Source organism: Leptidea sinapis, chromosome 7 (genome assembly GCF_905404315.1).
Source record: "Leptidea sinapis chromosome 7, ilLepSina1.1, whole genome shotgun sequence".
Classification (NCBI taxonomy): Eukaryota; Metazoa; Arthropoda; class Insecta; order Lepidoptera; family Pieridae; genus Leptidea; species Leptidea sinapis.
The window spans coordinates 9,122,226-9,140,953 of record NC_066271.1 but is presented as its reverse complement, the minus strand read 5'-3'; the positions used below and the strand labels follow the sequence as shown (position 1 = coordinate 9,140,953).

The window sequence follows — 18,728 nt, the reverse complement described above, 5'->3', positions numbered from 1 at the left end:
TGTCCCGGCACTGGTCGACGATTCCCGAGTGAGACCTGCATGGCCCATGTATACGGCATCACCAGCGCTGTCGTCTGTATAGCAATGAAGGTTGGAGTCCAACATATCATTGATATGCAGAAGAAACAGCGTGTGATATAGCACACAGCCTTGGGGCACTCCAGCATTCAAGGGCTTCGGGTTCGAGCAATATCCGTCGACAACGACCTGTATGCTGCACCCAGTGAGGAAGCTGGAGGTCCACTTACACAAGCTCTCGAGAAGCCCAAATGATGGAAGTTTTGAGAGGAGCGCCTTATGCCATACACGATCAAAGGCCTTCGCTATATCCAGGCTAACTGCCAGGCCTTCCCCCTTGCTTACAATAGCCGCAGCCCATCTATGTGTTAGGTATACCAGAAGATCACCTGCTGACCGACCATGGCGAAACCCGTATTGTCGGTCGTTGATCAACTGGTGACCATCTAGGTATACCAAGAGCTGACGGCTAATTATGCTCTCCGTGATTTTGGAGAGCAGGGAGGTAATAGCAATAGGCCTGTAGTTTGTCGGATCCGAACTGTCTCCTATTTTTTGGATCGGATGGATAAGGGCTGACTTCCATGAGTCAGGGACTACGCCTTTAGAATAAGAGTGCCGGAATAAACGCGTTAGCACCGGCGTCAACTCAGGGTCACACGTTCTAAGCACGATTGAAGAAATGCCATCCGGCCCGCTTGACTTCCTGACGTCTAAAGAAAACAGAGCTCGTCTAACAGTTTTTTGTCTGAACTGTACTTCAGGCAAGGAGCTCTGACACCGCGGGATGAGATCCAAGAGATCGGCTTTCTCTTTTGCCGTATGGGTCAGTGTGTCATTCCTCATGTGCAACGGCGGCATGGACGGCTGACTGAAGTTACCAAGAGCAGCTTTCGACAATGACCAGAACTTGCGTGTTCCGGTCGGGTAACTGGAAAGCTGCTCGCCGATTTTGACGACGTGTTTTGACTTTGCACGGGTGATTTTCCGCAGTCAGATGCTGCTTTAACTGAGGCATCGAACCAGGGCTGTGATCTGCCACCGATCGGTACTACACAGCTTGGTATAAAAATATCCATGCCCTGTAGTATCACATCGGCTACTGCAGCGGCGCAGGCACTAGGATCATCCGAAGGGAAACAAACCCTGCCCCAAGGGTAGGATGCAAAAATGGAGCGCATCCTATCCCAATCTGCTGACTTGTAGTGCCAAACGCGGCGGGTCGCTGGTGGTCTGCGACGTTGGCGTCGGATAGGCACTACACTCCTGACCAGGCAATGGTCAGACGTTCCGAGAGGGGCGTCGACAAAGACCTGGTAACCATCGGGATGTGTAGTCAGCAGAAGATCCAATAAGGACGGCATGTGGCTATCCACATCCGGGAGCCGCGTTGGCGACTCAACCAATTGGGACAGACCATACGCCAATGCAAAATTATGCACAGATCGCCCTGCGTAGTCTGTGGTATGTGATCCAAGCCATTCGGCATTGTGCCCGCTGAAATCACCCAAGACTACGATTTCAGCGGAGGGGATCTGTGCAACACGTCGTCAATTGCCGCTTGGACGCAGCCCATGAGATGATCGGTTTCTGCGTTACCACTATGGGACCTGTAGACACACGCATAGATGCGGACGCAGTCCTCTAAATCTACGCGGAGCCAGAGAGTGGACAGGTCCCTACCCTCAAAATTGCCGAGACGGCGACAGCAGATATCCTCCCTAACGTACACACATACCCCGGCATGAGGCAAAAAATTGTGTTCAATTTTGTAGCCGGGGTACGTTAAATATGACGTATTGCTAGGTCGAGATATGGCCTCCGGTCCTCGACACTAAACCTATGCGAAGCATAGCGGCACTAGTCCGCTACTTCACGCCGGTATTATGTGCGAGTGTGGTAATTAGCCCGGACGAGTCTGGCCCGATTGTGCTGACGTCAAAAGATGGCAGCGTGACTCTCCCACTTCTAAAAAGCCCTTAGTCGCCTCTTACGACACCCATGGGCCTGGGACTCCCCTTTTCTTTTTACGCCCTGGGGAAAGTACAGGGCATGTACTTATGTATGTGTATGGCAGGTAATGTTATTTATTATTGGAGTCCGTGTTAGCCAAGGTAGGCTTGTTACTACATACAAGGGGTTACAGTATGAAATTGCCGTTTTATTGTAATGGGTACTTCAAATTGACATAGAACCTTCATGGTTTTGAGGTTTTTGAGTGAAACTTTTTTCACATGGTACCTATGTAGTTCTTCTTTTAAAAATGTGCAACATTCGATTATCGGCTTGCAGTTGGTTTTTTTATTCAGCTTAGACAAGAAGACTTTTTGTTATTTTTTTTATATTTCGATTTTTAGTGAATCTGAAGTACACTTACTAATAATTTGTTTATCGTTATCGTATCGTAATAGAGAGTCGTTAATTTGCACCTAAGAATTGAAGAGTTCCATGACTTTGTCATAGATCCCATGGTCTGAGCCTCATCAAACTCTCATCAGACTACCCTTGAAGTACCCTTCCCAATAGAAAAAGAATAATCGAAATCGGTTGGCGTTATATTGAGTTATTCGTCCATTTGTCGCGCACATACTTAATGCAAATTTAAGACTTTTTTGGTTTTCTCATAGATACTATTGGCAAAGCAGGACCACACGGGAAGCAGCAGCTTTTAAATAAAAATAGAATCATCAAAATCGGTTCTCCCCGTCGAAAGATCTGAGGTAACAAACATAAAAAAATTCAATTGAAAAACCTCTTCCTTTTTTGAAAAAATTTAAAAAGGTATTCATAGTTTTCACAACTATTATCAAACTTGGGGAGAAGATTCCCTCCGTATTCCAGGTCGCGAACCAAAAGGATCATCAACACTGCAACTAAAGGAATCCATTGGTGTTGTGACACAACGCACTATGTATGATATATGAGATGTAAGCTACGATCTTTTTATATCAGGTAAGCCTCAAGGCATAAAGGTATTTATTTTCTCCAAATTGATTCCTTTAGAATTCTTTTTGGTGTCATTTCTAATATACTAGATACTACTACCGCTTCGGAAACAAATGGCGCTCTGAGATAGAAGAAGAGGCGCAGGAAACTCTACCAGCACTCTTTTTTTGCGCTCTTTTTATCAAAATATACAATATTGTATTGTCATTGCTATTGCTATAAACCACTGCCCTCATCCAACGTATTCTTTCGATCTTGACCAGATCCAACACTGCGTCTTCCGGTAATAATCTATTATTGGCTAAAGGTTTTGACCGATTCTCATGAAATTTTGAGTGCATATTAGGTAGGTCTGAGAATCGGACAACATCTATTTTTCATCCCCCTAAATGTTATGGGTGTCCACACGTTTTTTTTTTAATTTTTTTGACATTTTTTTTAAATTTGTTTGATTATGAGTCAGCATTAAAAAATACATACAACTTCAAATTTTCACCCATCTACGATCAACAGTTACTTTTGTATGGCGATTTTAATATCGGCAATACAACGTTTGCTGGGTCAGCTAGTAAATATATAAAATAATTCCGGTACTATAATATAATAGGTGAAAATAAAAAAATACATCAATTCAAATGACACAATATTATGTTTATTTTGGAATGATGTCTCCGTTGAATTTATAGTGTAGATAAAAACCCAATCGAACACTTCGGAAACAATTTCAATTCTCTATATCGGCTTTTAGCAGAGTTAAACAATGCAGCGCTTTTCCGAGCACGTACTTGAAGAACGTGTTCGGATCATTCCCGCTTTTACCCTATTTCCGTAGTGGAGTACAATTACAAAGTTATCGTTAGTAATAGAGGAACGTAGCTCGTTTGTGAACTCGCGGTTCCCGGCTCAGACATATTGTTATTACAGTCACAGGAATAACTTTATTTTCTTATAACCATTAGGCACAGCTCGAGCTGCTACTGTTGCCTTATATAGGTTATTAGGTTAGGTTTATCTTATTACTTACAGTCCTTTTATGCGAATACAAATGACTCCCGAGACTTTGAGTCTCGTGCCAGATTTTGGTGAGACAACACGTCCTGAGGATGCCTCGTGTAGAGGCGAAACACGTGTCGAATTGTTTAAAAACAAATATTGGCGGAATCAACACTAAAGAAAACTTAAATCATTTGTATAGTTATAGATTTCCGCAAAGTAACGCCTACTTCAATAAATTTTATTTTATGCGAAGTAAAATTACTGCCGTACTTTCGTTTGTTATGTAAACTTAGTTTTTAAGACTTAAACTGCGTGTCTATACTATAAAATGAAGTTAAAAGTAATAAAAATAATTTTCATAACAACATTTTTCAAGTTGCTGCCGAGTTATACACAAAAACTACATTAATTTGTCGTAAATGTATCGATTTAGAATGTGAAAACGAATTGTATTGTTTAGTTAGTAATTATTAATTGGCATCAAAATGCTTAGAAGGCTGAACTGGAAGTAACCTGATCGTAAACGAAATTAAAAAAGAAGACAAAAGTTAATTCATTTAGAGTTCATATTTAGTTCAAAGTTTTTACTCTGGATTTTTCTGAGTGTTACGAAAAAAATTGTGAATGAAAAAAAATTAGTGAATCATATTATTAACTCCAGTGAACATAATATCGGACGCTAAAATAAGATATAGTCTTCTTTATCCTTGAACGATACAAGATAGCATATATGTTATATGACAATTTAAGAAAATGGAAATAAACATATATGTAATATGACTAAATAAGAAAATGCAAATAAATATATATATTTACTTGTTTAGTCTGTTTCAGAAGACAGTTTTCACAGTTTATTTTTTTTCAGTTTTTAGTTATTATATGCGGGAGTGTTCCGAAGAGCTATTCAACCTGATTCCTGCCACTGAATTCCACCTTCGCATGACACGTCACAAGTTAGGATATCATCCCCACCGCTTTCGATCAGCATCGAGCTTTCTTCCACGTTCTACAAATCTGTGGAATGAACTTCCTAGTACCGTTTTTCCGGGAAAATACGACATGGGTACCTTCAAAAAAAAACGCGCACACCTTCCTTAAAGGCCGTCAACGCTCTTGTGATTCCTCTGATGTTGCAAGAGAATGTGGGCGGTGGTGATCACTTAGCACCAGGTTTTGGCCCGTACGCTCATTTGTCCTCCTTTTCGATAAAAAAAAGCGTCTAATTATTTCTGTTGTTTTATTGTTCCTGCATGAAAATTAAAATCGCAATTCTACTCTAATAACTGACCATTCTAAAAACTGACCTTTGGTTATAATAATTGATATATATATTTATTTATTTATAAATATACAGTTTCTTCTTAAAATAATACAAAGTCCTGTAAAACTGTTTACACAGTTTGTCTACAGGATCGAGCGAGTCTCATAAAATAAATCTTAAAGCCTATTTTACAAATGTTACTACAACAATAAATATTGATTCAATAATTTTTTTAATTTATTTTTGTTTGGTCGGATGTCGTCTGGCTAACTATTAAGCAGATATGGTATTGTTTTCTTTAAAGTTCTATCGCCAAAGTAATTGTTTACTCTAGGTACTTCACGTTTGCCTGATGTCATCGAACGGGTGCCATGATTATGACTAATTAAGGATTATATAAGCATCTCTTACTGCAAATTAAGCCTTACAACCACAGTCTAAGTTTCAATTGAGAAAGCTATCTTAAAAGAAGGGCAACAACAAAATGACACGTGTTCTACAACATTACACGTCTCATTTAAGCACATTATACTATAATTTCTTGACTAAATATGTGTAATATAGTGATAAAAAATAATTATTTTCGGTTTGAGAAGGCGCTATCACGTTCGCATGTTGCCTGTACTTTGACCACACAAGTTACTCGTACTTTTTTTTATGATAATAAGGGACGAGACGAGCTGGACGTTCAGCTGATGGTAATTGATACGCCATGCCCATTACAATGCAGTGCCGCTCAGGATTCTCAAAAAACCCAATAATTCTGAGCGGCACTACAATTGCGCTCGTCACCTTGACACATAAGATGTTAAGCCTCATTTGCCCAGTAATTTCACTAGCTACGGCGCCCTTCAGACCGAAACACAGTAATGCCTACTACTGCTTCACGGCAGAAATAGGCGCCGTTGTGGTACCCATAATCTAGCCGGCTTCCTGTGCAAAGGAGCCTCCCACTGGTGGTTAGTTATTTTATTCTAAAACGAATCGAAGCCCATTTAACTTACATAATTAGATCAACAAATCCGTCTGTTTGCAACAGCATGTTTGCATAAACTTTTAGACCCGTCATGTTGAAATTAATCATATTTGTTTGTTTGATGCATAATTTCACTTTTAGGTCTGATGTATTAAAAAATTGGCAATTCTTGATCTATATTTTTTTTTGTTATGAAAAACAAAACAAAGTCGAGGGTAACCATCAACACAGCACAGGAGCATAGAGCTTTATCGGCCTTTTAGATTGAACCAACCTTTTTTTAAGCTACCCGTATTTCGACCTGGTAACACCCACAGGTTGTATGGATGAAATTTCCAGTATCTATATTGTTTTGACATTGCAGACATACTTCAATAGGAGAGTCGATGTTAAATACATGTCGATACAACAGCAAATCACAGCGTATCAGAAAATCTCCCTATTTCGAGGTTATCTGAACACATCAGACGTGTTTGCCCACAGCATTTTCTCTGGTCGATTCATCGCTTAGTCTTCCATTTGTTTAATAAAATGAGTCACTTACAAAATACTTTTCCATAGCCTTCTCTATCTATCACGAATATTTAATATTTTGGAAGTTAAACCCCTTTTGTTACTTTGTTTTTAATTTTACTCAAGTTAGCCTTAATAATTCAACGGCGTAGAGAGCAGATTTCACGATTCAGCTACATATCTAAGAATCACAGCTCGTTCATTGATATTTGAATTATAAAACCGTTTTTAAAATAATATGTCTGCTGGCTTTGAAACTTTCCAACAGAAAATCCATCACAACCGACTCTATCGGAGATTTCTCCACAGGAGTAACCCATTGAAACCAGTAAGTAATTGATGAAATGTAATTGATTCTGGAGGACAGCATAAAGGTTCCTCCATTCGATATTATTCAATTCAAAGATTTCATAAATGAAAATGAATTTCTCAGCTTTAAATTAATCTAAAAGTAAAATAGATCATAAACTTAAATTTTCTCTGCAAAATTTTGAATTTGGTGCTACAAGAAATATAAAAACTATGAGATACAAATTAAATTATATATTTATTAATAATAGATATTATGTACCTAATGTAATGCCGATAGGTACACACTTGAAGTTGTTATAGAGAATAGTTATTTGTTCAACAAGTGAGCAATGTTATTTTTTGCTGTGAGTGCTGACTTTAAATCACGAATTAGCGAAGTAGTCTAGAATTTAATCACGAGTGTAGCGAGTGATTCTAACATAGACTACTGAGGTAGTGAGTGATTTAAAGGCACGAGACAAAAAAAATTTGCCCTCGTGTAAACCAACTACTTTTCACCTCGACTAGAGCGAGAAAAGTGTTATAGGTTATATATAGTAAGAGAAACAATTAAGATAATATTTAACAATGTTTATTATAAATATCATTACTAGTAATTTATTTTAAATATTAAGTCTTTAAAAAGGCAAAAGTAAAATTTATAAATCTAACTTTCGATAAGTAACATATAATTTTTTGTGACAATGAGATAATACGCTAACCTAAAATGAGTTTCGAAACGCACCGGATCGCATCGTTAATTTTGTAACGCGGAGTAACTCTCGGATGTATGGTCACATGGGGTTCGAAATTTAAATCACTTTGCCACACGCTCGCAGCAAAAACGCTTTTTGTTTTCACGTAGAGCAATAGCGCCCTTTTCGTGCTAGAGAAGTGAAAAATATATTTTTAAACCTTTCTCAATACATTCGTGATAATTTTATGTATGTAAGACACGTAAGTAAATTCCTAGAAACTGTCATAACCATAATGTTAACACCAGGAACAAACATAAACTTATAATGCCTACTACTCGGCTAAGTTGAGTTAGTAAGCGTTTTGTGAGGCGATGTATTCTTTTATAACAAGATCCCAGAAAATTTTTAAAACAAATGTATTACAAAAACAATAATAATTGTTAAAAAACGTTTGTGTGGTAAATAAAGTTTTCTGTAACATAAATTACTTTCTTAGTTATACCACAGACTGGGAATGGAGCGAACTCCTACAGGCTATAAATAATAAGTTTTATTGTACGATTGGCAATTTTTACCATATTTTTATGAAAATAAGGGAGGGGTCCACTTCACCCTCTCCAGCTCCAGATTTAGAATTTTCATAACCTCAAAATGTTCAAAAATTAATAAATTACATTTAAATGACACAATTTCGTTAGTTTTATTAATTACTTGAACTCGGTATATTACTTTGAGACTTCTAGATTATCTTTTCTGAAATATTACTATAAATAATGGGTGTTGCCCAGCCTGCGGAAGGGCTCATATGTATTTATGTCCTAACTTAACCTAACCTACCATAAGATTCTGGAAAAGGATTTGGTTTTCAGATAATACTGATTATTATGAAAAAAAAGAAATCTAAACAAAAAAGAAATGACTTTGAATATTAATATAAACGATGGTTATGTTGAGAAAATATAGGAAAACAAATAAAAGTATAATAGATGTTCATTGCTTCTGACATTATGAAGTTGAATGCTTCGGAATTATTAACATTAGAGACAATTAATTAGGAATTGTGATTATTAGAATGAAAAATGTTAGGAAGAACATTTTCGGATTTCAAATTATCGGAGTTGAAATTTTAGGTGAACTTTGTGCGCACCCAGACCACGTATATAATCAGCATTTGCATTCAAATTCAACTCAATAAAGCCTTTATTCACTGTAAAACTTTACAAGTTATTTAATGCGTTCACAGTATACTTCAAGACCGGTGAAAATATAGCATCAATAAGTACAAATAAGGCTAGGATACACTAAGGAGTTCCGATATCTACCTCTTGGCTTTATCACCAGTTCAATGGCATTATTGTTGTTTTTTGAATTTCTTAACTATTTTGCCACTTCACGTAAAATACCTACAGTTAAAAAGTTCCGGTGGCCTTTTGTTGTCTTCATCGTCAGATAATAAAGATCTTACTTACTTACTTACTTCCACTTCACAAATATTTGTTGTTGAAAAACCAAACATAAAATACGTTTGCCTCAAAATTCTGCGGAGAACCTTCCCTTATTCATAGATTCCATTGTGATTTTTACAACGCGATTAATTCGGGAACCGGATGCTGCTACCCGTTTATATGAAAAATAAGGTTCCATAAACGGTGGAAATATGTAGTGTAAACGTGTAAACGAACATATTTTTTTTAAATAGAAATACATTGAAAACCTTCTGTTTTTGAAGATGGTTGTCAGTGACAAGCTTTTTATAATAAGGTTAATTCAAATACATAATATAATTGCTTATATACTTATTACAACGTACTATCTTCTCGCCTCAATAGGGCTACTGGCAACCCAAGCGCCGGCAGCTATTTCGGTCAACGGATCAACCTAGCTCTCCAACGTGGAAATGCTACCAGTATTCTTGGTACGTTTCCCCGTAATGATAGTTTTAATTTTATGTAATCATAGTATTATAAATTGTAATTGTTGTTTTGTTTGAATCAATATATAGTTTATTACTTATGTAATGTGTTTATGTGCTTTTTGATACATAATAAAGAAATGAAAATTGCCTGTAGAAATAAAAAATATAAGTTGGAATAAATAGATTCTATTGCAGCTACTAAAAAGTTACAATATCAGGAAATTCGTTTTGTTTTTAACGTAAATTATGCTAAATAAAACACATAACAACACAATGTCTTCATTTATTTGCATATCTTTCATTGTCAAATGTAGTAGTACAAAGAGACAGAGTAATCGATCCCTACTCTGTGGTAATACAGAGCATTCTCATGTTAAGTACAAACGGAAAGTTAAATACAAGCCAAGAAAATTACACAATATCTTACATTTTTTTTTTCACAGAACAATATTTTTAAAGTGAAACTTTTATTACATCATCTCAAACTTTTTCGTCTGTGTGTTGCATGTCGCGTGACGGTCAGGCGGCGCCTATAGTTTGCAGCAGCTGACCGTGTAGTGTATAGATTATTACTCATTTGCGCCAGTGCTCCATGCTATTTTGTTTGTTTTTTAGTTAAATGTCTATAATGTGAAAAAAAGTTTCACTTTTACCCTGGTTTCATAAAAACAAACAATCCTTTTTTGAAGTTATACTTCTTTAGGCGCGTTATGAAAAAATTATGAGAATGAAATTTTAAGATCCGCGCGCATCACTGTAATACAAAAGTATCAGGTTGAAGTTGGTTCCTAAAATTTTCTAACGTTTGCGTCATTTGTTATTTTTTTTTTGGTTTCGTCGTCCATTATTAAGACAGACAAAGGTTTCAAGCCCATACAGCCGTATTCATTGTGTAATAATTAATTGTCAAAGCCATCTTTGCAAGATTTTCACAAAATTGTGCTTTCTAAAAATGGCCCTTTTTAAAAAGAAGAATAGCACGAGGAATAAATCATTTTAATGAGTTTTGCTTCGTTAGGCCAAAGAAGTATAGCTTCCTGCGTGCATACATAAGTACACACACTTTTTTAATTAATTCTTTATATTAAGAACTTATAAAATCAAAGTCACGGACGAGTAAAAAAAGAAGGACACCGCGTCGTGATATTAGCAAGTGAAGAACCGTTATACTAGTGTGTGTGCGGTTACGGGGGATACTAGTTACACAATTTTTTCTACCTTAAATAATCATATATGGCCACAAATACTTATATAGTATCGTTTTTACACTTTTTCACAACGCACGACGGCATTTTTAAAATATTTTATTGAGACGCAAACTGATCTGTCGCAGACGATGACAATTCTCATAATGGCCGCCTATCGGCCTGTAGTAGTGTAAGTGTGTGCGTGGGGCTATGTATTTACACGTAAATCGGCTTGTTTTGGTGCTACAATGTTATGTAAGGTGACACGGAGTCCTTATTTTTTTACTAGTCCGTGCTTAAAGTATAAATTATACAGGACAAATAAGGGAACTCATTAGTTCATTACTGTTGTGAATAAATAACTTCACGACGAACTTCTTTCAATTTATTTAAATAACTTACATTTACGCTGTAGCCTATTTATTTACACAAAGCATTCTTACTTTTCTAGTATTAATTCAGTATGCAAATACTTTAAGTGAACTTGTTCTAAATAATTCAACATCATTTATTATTTATTTTATCTTCGTAACGCAAGGAAGGTAATAAAAATCCAACCCAGACTCTGCGAGTAGTTTATAGCGGTACCTGAAAATATGAGAGAAAATTTAATAATTTATTGATAATCCGTCAGTCCAGTGGTGGTGTGCAAAGGAAAGCAAACGATATATTTTTCTTTTATTCATGTACATAGGCACATAAGTGAATTATACAATATATTACAAATACATTAACATCTAAATCTAAAAACTCAAAAAAAGTTAGAACATGATAACTAAAATATATTATTAAAAGTAGTCCCTTTTGGCAAGGTTCCGAAGATACTGGCAGCGTTCCCCCTTTGAATAGCTATACTAATTCTTTGTCCGAGGTAGTTGGCAGCTTTTCGGTCTTCTGTGATGTCGACTAACCTTTTTTGCTATTTCCTTAAGCCTTATAGCGCTAGGACCCCACGGACCAAGGGTCTCGACACCGAATAGGACAAAATCATATTCGGAGCCTAGACCCCTGTATTTGCATGTTTATTATTTATTAAATCCTCAAATGACGAAACATCACCTGCCATAAAATCATTTAAGGCCATCAACCCAAAGACTTCTAATACCAATCTATTCCAAATGCAATTGAATTAGTCATCATCTGAGGTGAGCGGGTGCGTACTCAATATTCATTGGTCAGATAACGATCACAACACATCGTAATTGGTCAGTTAACAATCACAACAAATCGTAAACAATCTGTACTGGCTATTCTGGATTTATATAAGATTTTACTAATGTGATATCTGACAGCATTTGATATTTAATAGGCAAATATGGGCTACAAGATCGATGGATAAGATGATAATATAGATGTATTGTTAAAAGTAGTAAATTTTAAGAGAATAGGCTCAAGATTATTGACCCATGGACTTTTTTTTACTAGAAGTCTATTAATTTAAATGATCTAGTGAAAACCGTCTTGCTCTAGTACAACCTGAAAGAAATTTGTATCTTCCACTCACTACATACGTTCGTAAAAATGGGTATATGGAGAAGCTAATATAGTTCTGTCTTTATTCTTGAATCTGAACTTCGTAATGAAATGAATGTACTCAAGGAAAGAGTGAACAACTAAATTCAATGGACATTTCCATAAACTTAATTAACGCCATACAAGTTAACTTTTCAATCCACAGAGAGCCTTAATGAAGTTCCCAAGCAGGAGGTAATTACAATACCTCGACTGTTACTTAAGATTACTATAACACCAAAGAACTTTAATCATACTTAAGTTGCATTGTGCAATTTGCTTAATTAGCTTCCAACATGTCTTAAGTATTGACGTGAAAAAAATAAAATAAAAAATGTTCTATTCCTAGGGTTCTCCTATAATTAATCCGTCATGAAAATTTATTATGAATAGAATTATTTATCATTGAGTTTATAGATACACTTTAACGAGTGGGAGGCTCCTTTGCGCAGGATGCCGGCTAGTTTATGGGTACCACAACGCAAGCGCCTATTTCTGCCGGGAAGCAGTAATGTGTAAACATTACTGTGTTTCGGTCTGAAGGGCGACGTAGTTAGTGAAATTATATTAGCATACTGGGTAAATCTAACTTAATCTAGACTTAACATCATATGTCTCAAGGTGACTAGCGCAATTGTAGTGACACTCCGAATTTTTGGGTTTTTCTAGAATCTTGAGCGGCACTGCATTGTAATGAGCAAGCAAGTTCGTCTCGTCCTTTATTTACATAAAAAATAACACACTTTGGCTGCACATCAAATATACGGTTATGTCTGGTACATAAGACTTCTCTAGCTTTTAGTAAGGCAAAAAGTATACCTTTTTACCAAGTAGAATCTCCTATTCTAAGGGCGATTTATTATTATATATTCTTACCAGAACTGGCTTGTCGATGTTGAGGTCTTTGGACGCCATAGACCGTGTGGGTGGTGGGGATAGATCCTGAAATAAACTGTTGATTACTCGTCCATGTACACGAAAATGTAATTTTTTATTTAGCTATTAGGTTTTATTATACAACGAGTCTGATATGCGCGATATCGTGTACGGGGAATTTTTATGATAAAAGATAATACGTCGATCCACTTATTCGAACTATGTCCATCATATACAAAACTTAAACAAGTCAAAAACATAACAAGTTTAAAACCTGCTATCATGACTTATATCATATTCATATTCATTTATTTGCTGTTAAATAGGGTGGTACAAATTTGGTCTTACAATAGCTTAAAGTATATCCTATTTAGCCATTACCAATAGCATGCAAACTTGGTCTTGAGCAAAATTTTATTACAATGTAAATTAATTTATTTTATATAACACAAAATTATAATTTTATACAATACAAAAAAATATTAAATTCAAGATAAGAATAATACACTAAGGGCCGGTTGTTTGAATAATAGTTAATTTTTACTAATAGTTACAGTAACCATTAGTTAGTTGACTATAGTTAACGCCTTAACCAGTAGTTAAAGTAGACGTTGTTTCAACAAAATTTTGACTATTGTTAAGGCTTACTATAGTCAATTGTGTTGCTATACAAAGAACCACGGGGAAAACGTAATTTTGTCGGGAATAATTTTTTACTGCTAGTAACACTGTGTGGGAGACGTCAAAATAATGTCACAAAACAACTGTCAGCAGAGTTTTGTCGTGGTGTTATTATTATTTGTTGTGTTCCATAGGATTGATAACAAAATGGAGAATAAAACTAATAAGTAAGTACCGTGCAACATAACAAACTACAAACCAGATGAATAAGCACACGTACGATAATAATTAGGTACTAATGTTTTTCTTCTTTTAAATAAGTACTTACATAAATAACCGTAGGTAGGTACTTACCTATTCGTTTGTCTTTCCACTGAATCCTTCACTTCAGCAACTATCCAAAGTACCGTACTTTTGGACATCCTATACCTTTCAAATTCTTTTGAAAAATTCAACTTCATCCCAATAATCTAGCTGCATAATTCTAGCCCGGAATGTTTTAGGACGGCGATTGAACACATTTTCTACTACAATTTCATCATCGGAAGAACTTTCCGAATCTTGATAATGCCTTGCTACACTTAAATCCATTATTTTAGGTCAAAAATGCAAAACCGCGAAAGAGTCGATTGACGTAAACAAACAACTTTACAAATAGTCAAAAAGATAACTACTACGTCTGCCTGTAGTCATTTTTTTTAACTAATAGTTAAAAATATAACTATAGTTATCATTACTATAGATTGAATAACAGAATTTCGTCAATTTTAACTAATGGTTAGTTTAACTATCGAATTTTAACTAATAGTATCCTTAACTAGTGATCAAACAACGGGCCCTTAGAATGCAATGTCAAAATCCTTTACTCTTTGTGGTCTAAAAACTCTTCTATAGAATAAAAATGTGTTTTGAAGAAGCCAACTGTGTAATACTACTTTAAATCTTGAAAAAGGTAACAACTTAAATGAATCGGGGATCTTATTGAAAATTTTCATGCTGATCCAGAAGCAATTTTTCTGAAATGAAGTGCTATGCGGAACGACTCTAGTCACTAAACTATCAGCTTACCTAAGTATTCTAGTACTGTGGGTCATATGCATGTGCTGTAAGTATAGCACACTGTGATTTTCCTTTACAAATTTTGCCATCTCGAATGTATGAAAAAATGTATAGATCGGGCAGTGTCAATAATTTCAGTGACTTGAAAAAGGGCTTGCATGAAATATCAGGCACATGTAGAATCGCTACTGCTCTACGGGCTTATACATAGGCTGCACTAAAAGTATCGGGAATGGAATATTTCCACAGTTCCTGTCATATTAAATTCTTTTTAATTGAAGACTGCTTGGTTTTAAAAATCGAATACCATTTATTTATTTAAAAAAAAGATTCTCGGTCTTGTCACAAGGTCTTGTCAAACTTGTTTAGTCGTTGAGAAAATGGAATTGACTCGAGAAAATTCTAGAGCGATGATTTATTATGACTTTCGAAGTGGTTTAACACAAAAACAGAGTGTTGACCGGATGATTTCTGCATTTGGTGATGAAGCCCCATCCAAAACCACAATTTATCGCTGGTTTGCTGAATTTCAACGAGGACGTGTCACGCTCAGTGATGATCCCCGTCAAGGTCGTCCAAAAACTGCAGTCACCAAAGAAAACGTTGATGCTGTGCGTAAGCTAATTGAGGAAGATCGACATGTGACATACCGCAAAATTCAGGCAACTTTAGACATTGGCATGAGTCAAATACAAATAATCTTGCATGAACAGTTAGGTATAAAAAAGTTGTTTTCCCGATGGGTACCGCATTTGCTCTGTGAAGAGCAAAAAGCGGCTCGCGTTACTTGGTGCGTCAGAACTCTCGAAAGATTCCACGCAGGATCCTCAAATGCTCTATACAACATCGTATCAGGTGACGAATCCTGGATATACGCGTATGAACCCGAAACAAAAAACCAGTCACGAGTTTGGGTGTTCGAAAATGAGTTAAAGCGAACAAAAATTGTTCGTTCGCGGAGTGTTGCAAAAAAAATGGTGGCCACGTTTGTCTCCAAAACCGGCCATCTTGCGACTATTCCTCTTGAGGGACAAAGGACGGTTAATGCAGAATGGTATGCTAGCATTTGTTTGCCACAGGTCGTTTCTGAACTCCGTAAAGAGAACAGCAACCGCCGCATCATCCTCCATCACGACAATGCGAGTTCTCACACCGCGCACAGAACAAAAGAGTTTTTAGAGCAAGAAAACATAGAATTATTAGACCATCCGCCGTACAGCCCCGACCTAAGCCCTAATGATTTCTATACTTTCCCTGAAATAAAGAATAAATTGCGTGGTCAGAGATTTTCATCCCCTGGAGAAGCTGTGGACGCCTACAAAACGGCCATTTTGGAGACCCCAACTTTCGAATGGAATGGTAGCTTCAATGATTGGTTCCATCGTATGGAAAAATGTTTCAAATTTCGCAGAGAATACTTCGAAAGCAATAAATACATTTTTAAATAGTTATGATGTGTTTCTTCCTACTTCCTTGATTCCCGAAATTTTCAGTGCAGCCCTCGTATTATGGGGACACAGCACAGATATAAACAGAGCATTTATTGCTCAAAAAAAGTGTATAAGGGCAATTTACGGGATGCATCCTTAGGAATAACTAAAAATCTAGGATCGTTTGCCTTTTAGGACCTTTGCTGTCACTTTATATTTTCGAGATATGTATGTTTGTAAAAACAATAAGGAATTGTTTAAATCAGGTAATGATTTAAATCCGCGGAACCGACGTGATCCACAAAGACTCGTTCTACATGATGTTCCCAAAATTACTAAATATAATAAAAGTTGTGTATGTAATTGTGTTCGTATTTATAATAAGTTACCGAGTAGCATAAAAAATTTAAAAGATTATTTAAGAATAAGCTGTATAGTTGGCTAAATGCTCAAAATTTTAATAGTTTTAAGGAATTTATAGATAAGAAATTTTGATATTCATTGCATTATGTTAATTCAATCCTGATGGAATGACGCTGGTGGCTTGGGCACGGGGAAGGGCGCTGGTGTAGGACGCTACTTGCGTCGACACTCTGGCTCCTTCTCATGTCCAAATTACGTCAGTTGGTGCTGGGGCTGCTGCTACGACTGCCGAAGACAGCAAGCGTCGCAAATATGTTGGTCACAGTGAGTCATACATATTTGTGCCGTTTGGTGTCGAGACACTTGGCTCGTGGGGCCCAGAGGCGCGGAGAATGTTCAAAATACTATCTTCGCGCCTCAATAAGGCAAGTGGAAACCCAAGCGCTGGCAGCTATTTCGGTCAAAGGATCAGCCTTGCTATCCAACGCGGTATTGCTGCCAGTATTCTTGGTATGCTTCCACGTAATGATAGTTTTAATTTTATGTACTCATAGTATTGTAAATATAGTTATAAGATTTGTTTTGTTTAAATAATAAATAATTAAGTTAAATATTTGCATGCTAGCAAAACATATAAGCTCAATATTTTACCACCATTTTATACTATGTTTTTTGCAAATAAATATATATTATTATTATAGGAAATGAAAAAGAAATGTTATAGATGCATAGATAGACAGCCAGAGTTACTTTCAGATTCAACATATTTTTATGTATTAGTGTTGTTCTCTCACGTTTTGTAGGCTATACGCTAGTATATTGTAAGTTTATAAATAAAAACTGTCCAGTTATAGCTGTATGTACATGCGACCCAGCAAATATTAAAATTGATATTTTCTGCCGCTCGCAGCGTTCAGTTTTCTATTGTCTGCAACGGTGGAAGGCTTTCGTGCATCCGTGAATAGTTTTAGTTATTAAATTAATATGAGAGATGTTTTTTCTCACAACACTAGAAATAAGGGATTGCTTGTAACTAATTCTAGTAGGCTTCATAAGATACATAATAGCTTTAAGGGTACATGTATACACTTTTATAATAAAGTCCCAGCCACTGTTCAGGCATTGTTTATAAATAAATTGAAATGTTTTATAAAAAAATGGCTCTGTCGTAAATTCATTACACCAGAGCTGAATATCTAAGTGATCGGACAGCCTGGGACTAGATTATGATTATTTTATAGCAATAGAAATGACTGTACAGTGTTATATATTTTTATTGAAAATAGCGCAAAAAAAGAATACTGATAGAGTTTCTTGCGGCGCTTCTTCTCTCTCACAGCGCCATTTGTTTCCGAAGCGGTAGTAGTATATAGTATATTAGAAATGACATCAAAAAGAAATCAATTTTGAGAAAATAAATGCCTTTTATGCCTTTTTCCTTTCAATATTTATAAATTGCTAAGTCTTCTTAGTGGATTGTATTATATTTTATAATAAACTCCCAAATAATATTAAAATGTCATTAATTAAAAAAAAATGTATCGTAAAAAATAAATTAACATCTATGACCTATTATAATGTGAAAGATTATTTGAATGATGAAGATAGTTGGGACTATTTTATCTAGATTTATTGTTAATGAATATTGTTATACTCATTTGAATGTTATTGTAGCTTTTGTACTTCATCCTGACTTGCAGTAAATATCTTTTAAAGGTTTATCTACACCCATGCTTTAAAGATTCTGAAACAGTTAGCTCATTGTCAACATTAAAACACCCAATGTTCTAATAACCATTACATCATCCAAAAGAGTGTTGTAATGTTGTACTGAATTTCATAACAACACTCCTATGAGTTTTTTTTTATTCCTTCATGCGCAAAGAATTTCAACAGACAGCCATTCTTATTGTTCAATGCGTGGTATCTGTATGAATTTCAAAAAAAGAACATTTTCATTTACGCGCGTTCCACACTACAAGAACGTCGCGCGCCGTAAAAAAAAGTATATTATTCGAATCCCCGCCATTTTTCTTCTATATTTTTATTGATTTATTTACAAAAAA

The 18,728-nt window shown here is 35.9% G+C and overlaps 1 protein-coding gene across 1 annotated transcript in view; it reads right to left on the bottom strand.

The window, feature by feature from the left end:
• Positions 1 to 9,982: 9,982 nt before the first annotated feature.
• LOC126965355 (uncharacterized) overlaps positions 9,983 to 18,728 on the bottom strand; it is a 33,273-nt gene continuing 24,527 nt past the window's right edge. The window contains exons 6-7 of the mRNA XM_050808891.1: positions 13,190 to 13,255; positions 9,983 to 11,389 (exon numbers count right to left, since the gene is read on the bottom strand). Coding sequence (XP_050664848.1) covers positions 11,322 to 11,389; positions 13,190 to 13,255 — 134 coding nt within the window. The 3' untranslated portion in view covers positions 9,983 to 11,321. The remainder of the gene's footprint in view (positions 11,390 to 13,189; positions 13,256 to 18,728) is intronic.